At 38.6% G+C, this 15,586-nt stretch overlaps 2 protein-coding genes across 8 annotated transcripts in view; both read left to right on the top strand.

Annotated features, from left to right (window-relative positions):
* PLEKHG1 (pleckstrin homology and RhoGEF domain containing G1) overlaps nt 1-8,282 on the top strand; it is a 280,152-nt gene extending 271,870 nt beyond the window's left edge. For all 6 annotated transcript variants that reach the window (XM_069069687.1, XM_069069688.1, XM_069069689.1 and 3 more), the window contains one exon: nt 3,328-8,282. In XM_069069687.1, coding sequence (XP_068925788.1) covers nt 3,328-4,421 — 1,094 coding nt within the window. In that variant the 3' untranslated portion in view covers nt 4,422-8,282. The remainder of the gene's footprint in view (nt 1-3,327) is intronic.
* A 1,604-nt stretch (nt 8,283-9,886) lies between these two features.
* Nucleotides 9,887-15,586, top strand: part of MTHFD1L (methylenetetrahydrofolate dehydrogenase (NADP+ dependent) 1 like) — a 225,223-nt gene continuing 219,523 nt past the window's right edge. For both annotated transcript variants that reach the window (XM_069069685.1, XM_069069684.1), the window contains exon 1: nt 9,887-10,501. In XM_069069685.1, the coding sequence (XP_068925786.1) occupies nt 10,230-10,501 (272 nt within the window). In that variant the 5' untranslated portion in view covers nt 9,887-10,229. The remainder of the gene's footprint in view (nt 10,502-15,586) is intronic.

The following is a 15,586-nucleotide window of genomic DNA, read 5'->3' as shown; positions in this document are numbered from 1 at the left end:
TAGTACCAAGTTGACATAAAATGCTATGAGATTTAAAGTAGATGATAATCTCCTAGTTTGGAAGTAATGTTCTAAAAGAGTCAAATAAAGACTAACTCATTGCATCATTAAAATTGAGAGATGGAATATCATCTTAGAGGTTACTGAGTCTACCCCCTTCATTTTTACATAAAAGGAAACTGAGCCCCAGAGACCAGAAATGGTATGCCGGTAGCTGACTTCCATGTATGTTACCAGAATCACTAATCAATGAGTTAGAACTCTTTGGTCACTTTCACAAAAATAACATGGAAACCATAGAATGAGCTTGAAGGGATCTTTGATGTTGAATTTCAACCTCTCAATTTATATAGGAGGAAACTGAGGCCCAGACAAGTGAAATGACTTAGGCCAGTTCACAAAATGAGGAGGTGGAAGAGCTGGGAACTTTTGGATCCAGGGCCCCTGACTCTCAGTCTAATGTTCTTTCTGCTCTGTTAGGCTGTACATTTCTGTGCTTTTAAAATCTTAACAAAAGTTGTTGTTTTTCTTAACAGTGTAATACTTCCTCCCTTAAGCTATGTAATTTTAAGCAATTTTCTTTTTCCTTATTTCATTTGAAAGTTTAAATGAACTTTTGTTAACAGTATGATTCTTCTAAGTTAACATTGTGATTTCTTCAGTCTGGACATTTCCTCCATAGACACATATTAGAATCCATCCATGATGAGTTGTTAGTAAAATGGAATGTGTCATCAAATACAGAGCATTTACAAATATATATATTCAGAAGAGAATAGAATAGAGTCAGAGAAACTTCACAAAGAACAAATTAGTAGGATATGGGTGTGCAGAGAAGAGTGAGTACGATATTTCTGTCTCAGAGAAATAGTATATCTAATAATGCATTCCAGATCCAAATTTAATGAGTTCTGCTTCTTCCCTTACTGTTTGCTAATCAAGAATTAATTGTTCTTACAAGTATTTAGTTACATTTTCACAGTGGAACTGTTCAATAGTAACTTTTCAATATGTCCTAACTGCCTGTTTTTCCTTTGAAAGTATAGTATTATGGGACTCCTCAGATGCTTTCTGAAAATTATTACTCACTATACTCACATGTTATGGGAAGGCTCAGGTTGTCTCTCCTAAAAGCCAATTTATACCACCTTTGTCTAGATAAGAATGAGTAAGTTCTGACCAAATATCAGTTGGTATTTTTGTGAATGACTGGGTTTAGTTTCCTTGGGTTAGGTTTCACAAGGTTGGTGAAACATTGCCACTTTCAGATTTAATAATATGGACTTTGGGCAGCTATGTGGCCTTTGTCTCTTAACTGTACCACCAAATTTCCACTTTTAATTTTGTCTTTCAGGAAACAAAAATGATCGTTTTTTTTTCTGTTGACAAAGGGTACTTAGACTCAACATCTCATTCTTGCCATGAAATTTGGGCTAGAGAAAGAAAGGGTTGGGAAATTGGACTTCCAAAGTCAAAGTTAAACAAGGGTTATTTATGCTGAAGAAAAGCATCTAAGAGGAAAAGAAAAATATGTGCTAAGGGCATGCAAGAATAGTGACCAACTGTATCCTGTCTTCCTGGGAGCAGAACAAAAAGAGAGGCATGTGATTCTTATGTGCTTCTTGGTCTCTGAGAGAATGGTACTTTCACCAGTTCCAGGCTTTGGTTGCTTATCTGTAAAAGGAGGGAACTATGTTAATTTGATCTCTAAGGTCTTTTCCAGCTTAAAATCCTAAATTTACTTTGAAAACTGTCTTCATCCTATATGTTTCATTTAATCTACTTAGAAATGATTATACTTAGAAATGGAGTAAGAGAAAGGAGTAGAGAACAGGAGTCTCATAACTTAATTTCAAGCACAGAAAGTTTCATTGGAAGGAACTATAGCACCTCTCAAGAACAGTACTAAGTAACCAAACTAATAATAATATTAAAAACAACAATTGATTTAGTACAAGGACAATTCACTTTTTAAGGCTGGGAATTATAGCTTTTGTTTGCTTTAGAGTAGGTAGGAGTGACATTGAATAACTAAGGGGTGTGAAATGACTTATTTCCTTGAATGACTAGGTCATTAGAGTCCAAGATTGATGTGTGATTTTTTAGGGAACAAAGCAGGGAACTTCTTTTTTTTTAACTTTTAAAAAAATTTATTCTGTTTTTAGTCGTGGATGGAATGCTACTGTGCTATAAGAAATGATGCGTTCAGTGATCTTAGAAAGGCATGGAAAGACTTGCATGAAATGATGAAGGGCGAAATGAGTAGAACCAAGGGAACAAGTGGTAGAAAATTGGGCCAGATTTGAGAAGTAAAAATGGGGTAATACTAATAATAATAACTAGCATTTACATAGCAGCTGGGCAGCTAGGTGATACATTGGATAGAGTGCCAGGCCTTGAGTCAGAAAGATCTGATTTCAAACCTAGCCTCAGACACTAGCTGTGCAACCCTGGGTATGTTGCTTAACCCTATTTACCTCAGTTTCATCATCTGTAAAATGATCTGGATAAGGCAATGGCAAATCACTCCAGTATCTTTTCCAAGAAAACCTGGAAGGGGTCACAAAGAGTTAGACATGACTGAAAATGACAATTTATATAGCACTTTAATGTATGCAAACCACTTTAAAAATACTATCTCATTCAGTCTTCACAACAATCCTGGGATGTAGGTGTCATTGTTGTCCCCGTTTTACAGATGAGGAAACTGAGGCAGAGTGGTTAAGTGACTTGCCCAGGGTCACACAGCTACATATATGAGGCAAAATTTGAACACAGGTCTTCCTAAATTTAATGCTCTATCTACTGTGCTACTAGCTGCTTGAGTGCAGGAATAGTTGTAATGAATAGGCTTCTCCGGGTCACATTGTTCAGCAGCTATTAAAAATCATCAGTACCTAAAGGCAGCCTTTGGACTACAAGTTATAGTTATTTCTGTTTTACTAAGTACCTCAATTTTTTTTATTGGTTAATGTTTACATGCTCACATTCTTATTTTGTGGTCTCATTTCAGATATAAATACTATCACTATTTTAAACTTATAAGAATAATTAGAAATTTATATTGATTATGGTGCAGATAAGTCCTTGGTATCAGATATTCAAGAATTATAAAATATAAAATTATGATTCTTAGAATGATTTCCTAGAATTAGAAGGATAAATAGTTTATTTTATATCAACACCTGTTTAATGTTTTCTCATCCCTCAGCCTTAATCTGAATCCTATATTTAGTGCTCATATGAAATACTATTGATTTGTAATCTTAGGTGAGTATTGAAATTATGCTATGGATATTTAATTGTTTAAATACTTGTTTCTTCTAGGTGCCAGGATTGCTGAATATTCCCAACTCTATGATCAGATTGTATTCAGAGGGACACCTCTTAAAACAAAGAAGGATGGCTGGGTTACTCCTGGAGAATCACCAATCCTCCGTTCTTCATCACCACCACCTATATCTCTTTCTCATTCTCAGTTTGATGATGCGTGCTCTCAAGCAGAAGACTGGCTTTTGCACTCTACGTACAGTAATGGAGAATTACCCGATTTCCGTGCCTGGCCTTATGAAGATACCAAGTCAAGATACTCTTCTTCAGAAATGAATGCAAAAAGTACTCCAAGGCAGTTGTCAACAGCTTGTTCTGTGCCTTCACTTCAAACATCTACCCCTCTGCAAGACCCTGTACAAAGACGGAGTGTAGTAATAAATCAGCCTAATAAAGAAAATTTGTGTCATCTCCACGTTTATAATTCCTTGGGCAGGAAAGGAACAAGTAATAAATCCCAGTCATATAACTGGTCCCAATCCACTTCTTCAATTGTGCTAAACAAATTGGTGGACTCCATCAACTACCCGAATGAAATGGGAAAGAAACAGCAGTTCTCTTCACCAAGAAGCTCAAGAAGTGATAGTCAACAGGATTTGTTACTAGGTACCGCTGTCTCAGGTCAGCAAGGTACTGAAAAATGCTCTGACGTGACCCTACAAGATTCACAGAAGGTTCTGGTAGTGAATAAAAATTTACCAATAAATGCCCAGATAGCCACACAGAACTATTTTTCCAATTTCAAAGAGGTAGAAGGAGATGAAGATGACTATGTAGAGATAAAATCAGAAGAGGATGAGTCAGACCTAGAGATAGCCCAAAATCGTCTCCGGAAATCTGATCCAAAGATTAGGGATGAGGAGATGTCTGATGACCACCATAGCAGCATCACCTCTTATTCTTTAAGCAGCCCTTGTGCCTCTTCCACAAAACCAGTCAACAACAAACTTAACCTTTCACCTTACCTAACATATGGTGACTCTGACAAGCTGAATGACTACCTGTGGAGTAATTCCTCACCCAATCAGCAGAACATTGTCCAGGCTCTAAGGGAAAAATTTCAATGTCTCAGTTCGAGTAGCTTTGCCTAAAGTACTTCTTAGCTTCTAACCGTTCTGTCTTTTTTACAATACCCCATGTACTACAAATACTAATGACATATTTCAATGTAGTGTTTGCACAGCAATATGAAACCATAGATGTACAAGACATGGCACATTATGTTGAAACGGACAGGACCTTACTAGTAGCGAATACTAATTAACATCTAGTGGTATATTTTATGAGAATGATTGATTTCTAAATTAATTTTACTTGAACATCCTTAGCTTAATTCTTCTTCTTATCTTCCACTTTCACCTCAAAGTTTGGTCTTTTTTTATGATCTGGCTGCTTTCTTCCATATCTTGACAATACTGCCCAGACTTTAAGAAATTTAATTGGGTGGCAGTTGTTATCACAGGTAGCAGGGCAAGCACCATTAAAAAAATTTTTTAAAGCATTTTAGGTTAAAAGTCAAGACCAAGGATAACATTATCCAAAGGATATCTGGGTCAATTTGATATCTGCTATGTTATCATCGCTACTGCATTTCTCAACGCTTCACAAAACCTTCTGTTGAAATAGCCCTTTCTAGGGGATAGTGTAATGTGTTATGCACTGTTTGGTTTCTGCTGGGAGCTCAGATAAGTTACTAATTTTGTATACTAAAGTTATATAACCACAAGGAATCAGCTTGCCCAAGACCGAAACATTAGAAGGAAAGGAAAATCTTCTCTGGGATTTTTACATAGGTAGATTCCTTCACAATTGCCACATTTTGCTATTTGAAAACAATTGCTTGAGAATATGATTGATTCTCACATTACCGATTTTATGACTCCTGAAATATAGTAATTCCTTCAGTGGCCTGAAGGAAAATCCACTCTATCAAAAGTCAGATTGTTATGTATTAGAGATGACATGCTATTAGGAATAGTTTGTTTTCCATTAGTATAAGTTGAATAAAAAAATCTTTCTTAAACATGTTGAAGTACATTTCACAAAGAGTAAAACAGATTATTATTAAATAAAATCAAGGCATTTTTTTTAACTGCTCCTTCTCCTTCCCCCAAGATTTATACTTTCAAAGGGCATTCTCCTATATGTGCCCTCTGGGACTTGACTGAAAACGTTTCTCAAGAGTTACTCGTGACTTGAAAATGCCACTTGATTTTGTTTTATTTGCATGTAGTGTGCTTGTGTCTATACACATATAAATCCATGTTAAAGATATTTTACAAAGAAAGACTCTTTACAAAATTCTCTTTTCCACTTTTGCCAACTGTCATCTTAACCTTGCATTACTATTACTGTATCTAAAAAGCAGTGTACTGTAGTACTGTATAGAGACACCAAATACATAGGACCTCATAAGGCCTCTTTTCACACAGTTTTTTATTTGGGAAATTTTTTAAATTGGGGAATGTAGTAGCAGATTTATTTAATTTTTATTTGAAGAGATCCTACTTAATCACAAGCCCCATGAATGGGACATGAAATCAAAAGATCTCACACAAAAACAAGATAAATTTTCAAAATATGGACTTCAAAGTCTTGTCTGAAGCAGTTATAGATATTCACTTCTTCTCCCCGCCCCCAACACAGTTTTCCATTTGGATAGGCAAATATAATTATGTATGATATTTCATCTCTGTTGTCTTCATTAAAAATGAGTGAAACTAAAACAAAGCACACAATCAAGGTGGCATCTTACTTGTGATTCCTTTTTTGTGTGTGTTAAAAGCAATGCCTTATTTCCTTAACTGAAAAACTTAAAATGTGATTTTCCTTATTAGTGATGATTAGGACACTTAAAAAACAATAATTATATATTTGTTCAAATCACTCTTTGCTTAATATCTAATCTTTTTCTTCACCCAAAGTGTTCCAACTTGTTCCAAGTCACCCAAAGGGGTTAATATGATACTGAGCCCTTCACTCTTCTGATAACTTTTAAAAATGCAGTATCCTAGGGTTTCAGGACCCAGCTGTTTCTGGAAAAAAAAAAGTCGTGAAAATCTCATGCTTCTTGACTTCATAAAAGTCTTAAAAACAAGTTCATGCAGTGCCCCTGGAAAACAGAAAGCTACTTGAATAATAATATGCCTAGAATGAAGTTGGCTCCATTTTTTTGTGATTGGCATGAACTGAGTTCTTGAAAATAATGAGCTGATCATTTTTCATTTTATAAAAATGATTCTTCAGATTGATGCTGCTTTGCTAATTGCATGGTTTTGATGTCTGTTATTGAAAGTATATGACACCCCACACACCCTGCAAATGACAGCTTTAAAATAGTTCCCTTTGTTGTATAAAGTGTATATGTACATATCATTGTATTTACATGTTTAGGCAAAGCTGTATTTTATGTCTTCAAATGAATTCTTTTTATTAGGGTGCAGATTTTGAGGAGTGTGTATATACCCTTATTGTGAATTGATGCTGTGATGATCAGTTCTATGCTTTAACTTAGTTTTTAAATGGCCAGGGATATGTTGTATTGCTGTATTAGCTCTCAAGAAACCAAAAGTTCTGTGCATTTTAGAAATGTCTTTCTGTCTTATTAAATCCCTGTACTGGATATTCAGTTTTTAAAAAAAGCTCAGTTTTCACTTAATAGAATACTACCTATGGGAATTGCATCCAGTAAAACAGTTTAAAATAGTGTATATAAGATAATGAAACTTAGCAAAGCCCATTATTTAATAAAGTTTGTAAAATACAAAGTAAATTAGAGTGTGATTCAATGTGTATTAACTAAAAAATTCCAATTTCCCTTTTAATTTCCCTTAACTACAGGAGTCAGTGACCTCACATCTTATGGATATAACTGCTAGAAAATTTGGTGAGAGTCAGAACAGTGTACATATTTTTCCAGTGGGCCAGTTCATGCCATTTTCTATGTAATTGGAGTACATGAAACATATTAGAGTTATTTTTGGAGTGGGGGTCCTATAGGTAGCTAAATTGGCCTAAAGCCAATGCTATCCTTCACCCTATTCCCCCACGACAATTAACTTTGAACTGTCTGCTTTTAGAGTTTTTTTTTTCAATTGTACAAAAAGGTGTCCAGGGCCAGTTAGTGTCATACAGCCTGCAATCTTAATTTTATCTGATGCTCATTGAAAAGAGAAACAAGATTGTTAAAATGTTTTATTAAGATTTGTGAATATGTAGCCTAAAGTCAACTCCATTCTTGAATATATACTCATCCAGATTGTACTTAAAGTACATATTCCTTGACTTTTTTGGGGGGGAGAGGGAGAGTTAGGGTGGAGGGAAGAACCTTTCTGAAAACTTTTATAGATGAATTTTCAACTTGACTGTCAGTCCACCAGATATGTTCCCTTGTACTATTAAACCCTAAGGCAAAAAAAAAAAAAAAGGCTTGGATTTGCTCTAGTAATATGTTTAAAGAAATTGGTGACAGGAAAATTGGTGTCCCTAATGAAGAATGTGAATTAGCTAAAGCCTCACAGAGGAAAGAAAATGTGAATAATTTTTAAAAGTTAGTTTGCAGTGAGCCATGAGTACAGGTGATATAATCAGGCATTAAATAACATGTTTATTTTTAATACAGGCAAAAAAAAAAAACCCTTATTTAACACAAAGAATCTGGTCCAGAGAGATTCTTACCTTGAAACGAACAAAAGTTAATAAGACATTGCTTAGAGAGCTCTCCAATTCATTGCATTTTGTTTATGGTTCTATGTCTAAGAGCAGCTACACTCATCTCCACCAGCGAGAAAGGTTCATGATAGAAGTAACTTCCTCAATATTTGTTAGTGTGTATGTGAGTATGTTACATTTTAGCCTTGTCAAATCTTGTCCTATGGATAAGACTTAGAGCCTGTTGCACTTTTTTTCATTACTTATTTTGTTTAAAAATAAAGTATATACTCTTAAATCAAGCTCTTCATATTTTTGCTTTTCTTCCAGTTTAAATATGTTAAACCCCAAGAGAAATATAGTTTGTGCCATATTGAGAGTTTGCAGACCATGTTTATGACAAATGTCTAACAACTTGTAATGAAATAAAGAATTGTTAGTGCTTTTATGAGTTTATGATGTGAAAATTAGGGGATAAAATAGACTGGTCCCTGACTTCATTTGCATAGGGAAATTTCAGAAATGTAAATAAGCACCTTCTCTGAAACTTAAAGCGGTGGCCTTGCCCTGGGTCTCATAGCAAGCATTTGTCAAAGGCAGCCCTGAAGCCTAAGTCTTGGATGAGAGACTGCACTTCTAGCCTCTTTGCCAAGTTCCTTCAATGGAAGAATACCAGTGAATGACATTGCAAGCATCATTGGAAGGAAATGTTAGAAATGTCAGTGTCATTACACTTCATCTTCAAAAATCTTTCTCAAGTCAGTCAATGAACTATTTCAAATGCTGGGAAAGATCTGACTATATCGGAATAAAATAAAGTAATAAACATGCAATGTTTTTTAATTTCAATATTCAAATACGTAACATATTACATGATGTTCTTTACTTAAAAGATTAAATTTTCATAAACCGAGCCTGTCAAATTAAAAGTTAATTGCTAAATATTGACAGAACTACTGGTTGACTTGATGGAAAATTAGCCTTTAGTAACCTGGCTTCATTAATGTTAATTTAACCATAAGGTCAACTTTAAAAATAATTTTACTGTTCTATTAGAATATGAGAGTCCAGTTTATGGGCTGTCCAGGACTCTTTGTTGCCTCCGCCTCCTGAAGCACTTCCAAAAATTGTGGGAATGGAGTTTGAGTACTCTCTGTCTCTCTGTGTGGGTCTCTCTCCATTAGGTTAATAGGTAAAATCTTGCTTTAGAATCCAAAAGTTTGAGGGAACAGGCATTTTAAAAATATTGTGCCAGGGGAACACTCTAAAGGCCTTAAAAGGACCATAAAGTTGAAGGACAACTGAATTCATGACCTTTAAAGTTTAGCAAAATCTGTTATTACTTATCGGTCCTTAGCAATGACTATCTCAGGAAGAGAAGTTTCCCTTTAGCTTTTGTACCACGTAGATTCTGAAATTCCATTTTTAGAGTAAAATTAATCTTACTAGGGGCAAATATGGTCAAAAGACTAAAGAACTGGACAAAGACCGAGATTTAAAACCCTTGTTCTGAGACAAAGAGTGGGACAGATAGGAAAGGAATCAGGCAAGGTTAAGGCATTAGTTAACCTTTGTTGTGTCGTGGACCCCTCGGTCAGTCTTAGAGTCCCTTGAATGTGGTTTAAATAACTAGAGGAAATGCTAGGTTTAAGTTAGAAGTTATTGAAAATCAAGACGTATTTTCCCCCATTTGGGTGCATAGGTCCCTAGAAATCTGTGGTCTGCGAGTCCCAGGTTATTTTCACAAAAACCCGGGGCTAACTTGCTACTTTGTAATTCTTTCCTTTATTATTTTAGCCCCCAGCAGCGGATAGGAACCACCTAAGGATTGTTGCAAAGGGAGTCCCACCGCTTCAGTATTTCCTTGGCTTTATATTTTACGCTAAGGTGACTCAGAATTGGGGTCTGGGCAGGTGCTAGGAAGCAAGTTACCGAGCTCGGGGCTGGCAGGCGTGCCCAGTCTTCTGGGTGGAGTGCCCTCTAGGGGTTGGCTTCTGGTCCCCTAAGAAGGAAGCGCCGCTCGCTTCCTGCGGCTCCTCTAGCTCCAGAGTTCTCTAGAGTTCCGCCCTGCCCAGCCCGGCGGGCGTAGAGCCTCAGGATTGAGTAACTTGGCGCAGCTGCAGCGGCTCTCCCATTAGCAGCGGCCGCGGCGGCATCACCGCATCGCAGGAGGATTCTCGCATCCCGCGCAGGCATCCTTGGCTCCTCGGCCACCAGCGGCGGCGGCAGCAGCAGCAGCAGCTCCAGCCATGAGCACGAGGTTGCCCGGGGTCTTCAGACAGCTCCGCTGGGCGCAGCCGCCCACGGTCCCTCGAGCTCCCCGAGGCTGCCGGCCAGGCATTGCCGCGCGGCGGCCGTTCCCGCCCTGGGGGAGCTGCCAGGTGCCCTGCCGGGCTGGCAGTGGCGGCGGCGGCAGCGCGGGCGAGGGCCTGGTCGGGAAGCGGTGGCTGCGGGAGCCGCAGAGCGGGAGCAGCGGCCGCGCGGGCGGGAAAGCGCCGTTGAGGCCGGACGCCATGGTCAGGTAAGCTCCCACAGCGCGCTAACTTTCCCGGACGGGAGCCATGAGCGCAGATGGGGTCGTGCGGAGGCCTCGCTTCTCTCTAGCATCCCACCCCCTTAGGCGGAGGGAGGGCTGCCCGGGGCGGGGGAAGGGGACTCTATGCTTGGTGACTACTTGTTGGAGCCCTCGAGGTGTCAGCCGGACACCGCTGGGTCATCGCGAGGGGCCGGTGTGCGCATCCTGCTGCTGCCCAAGCACGGCGGAGAGAGGCCCCTTATGCAGTCTCGGGGGAGCCCAGCGCTGCCACCGCGCTAAGCCTAGCGGCGCGTGTACGGCCGAGAGGCTGCCCCAGCTCCCCACGTGCGCCCGAGCGTGCCGGGCCGGGTCGAGCCGGGGCATGGGCCGCGTCTCGCCGCTGGCTCTGATGCAACCGCGTAACGTTTTAATGAGGACGGAAAGAGGAGGCCCTATCAGACTGCTGCCAGCGACTGCTTCCCGCCAACCTCGGCCTGTGCACTGGGCAGCTGCCTGCTCCAGAGAAAGGCCTGGAGTTTCGAGCTTGGGGGCCCCCCCACCCCCTTGTAACCGCAGCCGCATCCGCCTCCTTCCTTGCCGGTCTGAATCAGCTCGCCCCGCCGGGGCGGCGCTTCCCAGCCAGAAACTTCTGTTTGTTCTTCCATCCAGAGGCACTAACTGGTCATGAATGGCCAGCCTGCCCTGGCAGCCCCTGGACTTGAATCATGTCTCAGAACATTTGGGGGGAAAAAAATCTAGGAGAGATATTTTAATAGGTTGATTTAATAGCTAGATGCATTTATGGCTTTGAAAAATTAACACTAGCTGTGGGCTGTGTTTCACTTGGTTGCATACTAAGTTTTCTTAAGGAAAAGTAATGTTAAAGACATCCAGGTGTCTTCTTTGAGGGATGGCCAAGGTAAAGATATTACAGGGCAAGCTGAGAAGGTAAGGATGGGAGGAGGGTTGGAGATTCTTAAAACATTGGATACACCAAATGGGTCTAAGCCACCACTTTAAAACTTGTAATTTGTTTAAAAAACAAAACAAAAAACCTTTTTTTTTAGCCCCCAAAATGCCCGAACTTGTTAGGATCGGGGACTCCTCCCCTAAGCCATCCCAGCTACTGGAGCCATCCATCTGTTCCCTACCCACCTGGAAACACTGACAAGCCTTCTTTCCATTAATGTTAATCATCTCATAGTATAGTCAGAAATTGAAGAACAGGTGTAGTAGCTCAAAAGCTAAGGCCTTTGGTTGTCACAGTGCCTGTCACATAGTAGGCATCTAATAAATGTTTGGTTGGGAAGCAGTGAAATTAATGATGTCTTAGTTACTACAAATACTTTAAGTCAGTGGCTGTTTTTTGGTGTGTGTACCATCCTCACACCTACCCTCTACAGAAATTGCAGCCAGAAAGTGCCTAGACCTCAATAGATGTTTCAGTGGATTTGGCCCAGGCCAAAAAGTAAACAGAGAAACTAATTGGTTCTGATCCCCCTTCACCTCTAACTTAGGTACCTGTGCAGTTATAAGATAGTCGAGGTGATTGATAAGATTATAGATTTAGAGCTGAAAGCCTGCTTTTATTTATACAGTTGTTTTATTGATGGCCCTTTAAGCCTAAGGGAAACATTTCTGCCTCTAGCCCCTACCAGTTCTATATACCCAAAAGTCACCCGGGGCCCAAGAATTTTGGTGTGGGAGGTAGCTGGGTTGCTTTGAGATCCCCCCAGGGAAGGAAACTACCACCTTCTGAAGAGACAAAATCAGGAAGTGAATTGAGGAAAATTGGAGGGAGGGGAGTGGGAGTAGACATTGAAAACACCAAAAATCACTGGAAGGAAACTCAAAGACCTCAAATATAAACAGATAAATTAACTAAAAAACTCTTAAGAACAGAACTAATTTTGTCCTCCAGCTCTATTAAAAAGTTCAAGCATCTGTGAATAAATGCTGCAAACCAAAGGAAAAGGAACCAACACTTGAGACAGGGGACCTTGTGGAATGTGAGGAGAATATGGAACATGTTGTTGTTCCTGAGTGGACCAAAAGAGAAATGAGAATGATGAGAGCAGAATTTAAGTACCACACAGTAAAAATAATTGACAGGGTAGAAAAACTAATGTGGCAAGACCTGCCAAAGAAACGTAAGAGAACATTATATTGGGAAAGCAAATATATTGAAGTGAAGGATAATCTAGAAGAAGAAAAGTAAAATAAATAAAATAACTGAAACAAAATATTCTCACCATGCAATCAATGTTCTAATTTCAAGGACAAGATGCTTAGAAACAACCTAATGTTCATAGCTCTCCCAGAAGACCCTAGAACAAAAAAGCCATCACACCATCATTCAGGAAGCTGCACAGAACTTCTGAACATAAAAAAATGAGATACCAGTTGAAAGAACTTAGAGTTTGCTTCCAGAAAACAAAAAAGCAACCAATACTACAAACTCCAAAACATGTAGTGGTTATAATTCAATGCAGAAACAAGTTCTGCCACTGATCTGGAGAAAGACCTTCAATTACAAAGGAAAATAAATTTGAATAATAAGACGATTCTGTACCTACCAGAAAATGTGGGAGGGAATGGAATAATGTGTTTTGAAGAATAATAAGAGTTTGGGATGACCTATCCTACACATCTCAGCTTAACAAGACATGAAAAAAGATGGCTATTCAACCATGAAGAGGTGTTTGAAACATTTTTAGAAGAAGAAAAAAACACTGGAGATTCTTTGCTTCTCAAACACCTTAAACAATAGAAATTCAGAGGTGCATAAATGCATCAGCCAAGGACAGCAACAGTCACAAGATGACAGCTGAGATATCTATAAGAAACTTTTTTTCTAAATCTACATATGGAGACTAGGGTGAATGTAGAAGTCAGGTTGAGGTAAGTGAAAAGGCAGGCATGAGGCATTATGTACTGAACTGAGTGACATCTTGCCCCTAGGTGAATCAATGTTTTATTTTTATGGTACTGCATTGCAACATGGGAGGGTACATGAAAGGGGGGTTGGGAAGCACAGGGATAGAGAAGAGTGTGAATTGTGTGCCCTGGTCAAATTGAAGACTAGCAATGAGGGGAAAAATAACCTCTGTGTCAGAAAAAGAAGAGCTTACTGTGGAGTTAGTGAAGGAAAGGGGTAAGAAGGAAGGAGACCTTTATTAGGTGGTGGGAGGGGATTCAACTGATAAATCTTCTATGAGTGAAGAGCTAGGCTGTGAAGGGAGATAGAGGATCCTGCACTGAATCTGGCCTTGGGGATTTGGTGCTTAAAACAACTGTTTGTCCTATCTTGGAGCACCCTTGGGGCTCATGAGGGGAGAGGAGAGTTAAAACTCCTAGGGAGTTAAAGGACTTATGGTATCTTCTAAATGGGACAGCAAAAGAATATACATATTTATCACACCACATGTAACTTGGAAACAATCCAGTAAAACAAATAAGATTAGATCGGATAGGAAAACAAAACCTTACAATATGTTGCCTACAAGAAGCACATTTTAAAAATAAGGACACATACAAAATAAAACAAGGGATAGGAAAAAATTTACTATGTATCAAGTGAATCCAAAAAAGTAGGAGTTGCAGTCATACTGACAAAGTAAAAATAAAAAGAGAAACAGTATTATGCTGAAAGGAACCATAAACAAATGTCAGTAATAAACTTACATGATCCAAATGCCTTAGCCATATTCATGAAACATGAGCTACAAAGAAGGCAGACAGTAAGACAGTGGTGCCAGGAGACTTCAATAAGTCGAACAGAAAGATAAATGAAAAAAAAGAACCAAATAAATTGCCAAAATAAAAAAACAAAGAAACCTGGAGTTAAAAGATTTATGTTATCTTCTATATGAGATAGTAAAAGAACTATTTCTTAGCACCATATAGAACTTTTACAAAAATTGACCATGTACTAGGGGACAGAAGTGTTTAAAAATAAAAGGCAGAAATAGCTAATACATCTTTTACAGACTGTAGCATAATAAAAATAGTAATTGCTTCAGAGACAAAAAACAAAAGAATCAGACCCCAAATGGAGACTTTAAAATAAAATCCTAAATAATGAATAGGCTAAAGAACAAATTATAGAAACGGTGAATATATAAAAGAATTATGATGATGGGACAATATATCAATATTTCTGGGATGCCCCTAAAACGGTCCTTGGGAAAAATTGTATCCTTACAAACATACCTTAACAAAATAGAAAAAGCGAGGATTATTGAATTGAATATGCACTCCTTCTTAACATTATTGTTACCTTATATGCTCCTAGTAAGTGTTGACTGCAGTAGCATAATTCTTGAAATGAAACATCCTTGCTCACTCAATTCCTTTATGCAGCTTCTTTCTATCTTAAGCCTCTCACTGTTCTAATCCTTCAGCATAATCAGCAAATTGATTTCCCAAATGCCCATATCTGACTGTGATACTCCTTGCCCCTTAGTAAATTTCAGCATTCCATAGTGCATATTGTTAAGTTGTGTCTGATTTTTGGTGACCCTGTTTGGGGTTTTCTTGGCTAGGATACTAGAATGGTTTGCCATTTCATTCTCCAGCTCATTTTAAAGAGGAGGAAACTTGAGGAAAACAAGGTTAAGGGAAGTGCCCAGGGTCATATAAGCTAGTAAGTGTCGGAGGATAAATTTGAACTCAGGTCCTCCTGACTCCAGATCCAGCCTTTTATCCACTGAGCAACCTACCTGCCCCTACTACCTATAGGTTCAAATGTAAACTACTTTGTTTTCATTTGATCTTCTTTACAATTAAATCCCCATCTGCCTTTTTAGTGCTTTTATGTATTATTAATTTTCAATCCGGTATTTTAGAACAGTGCCTGGAACCTAGGAAACAATAAAGTGTTTATTGATTGATTTGGTTGGTTTCACCCTGGAAATGACTGATTTCTGTGTTCTGTATCTGAAATGAGATATGTGTAAATTGCTTAAAATGTTATATAAATGTGAGCTATTCTTATTACTACTGTTACAATCCATCATAATCTGACACTACTTTCCTCCCACCCTCATCCATATCTTCACATCTATTCACAGACTATGTTATCATTTATTG

Source organism: Petaurus breviceps, unplaced genomic scaffold (assembly GCF_028583685.1).
Source record: "Petaurus breviceps papuanus isolate PSGF00001 unplaced genomic scaffold, PetGlider_PUasm1.0 90784, whole genome shotgun sequence".
Taxonomy (NCBI): Eukaryota; Metazoa; Chordata; class Mammalia; order Diprotodontia; family Petauridae; genus Petaurus; species Petaurus breviceps.
This window is presented reverse-complemented; position numbering and strand designations above follow the sequence as displayed.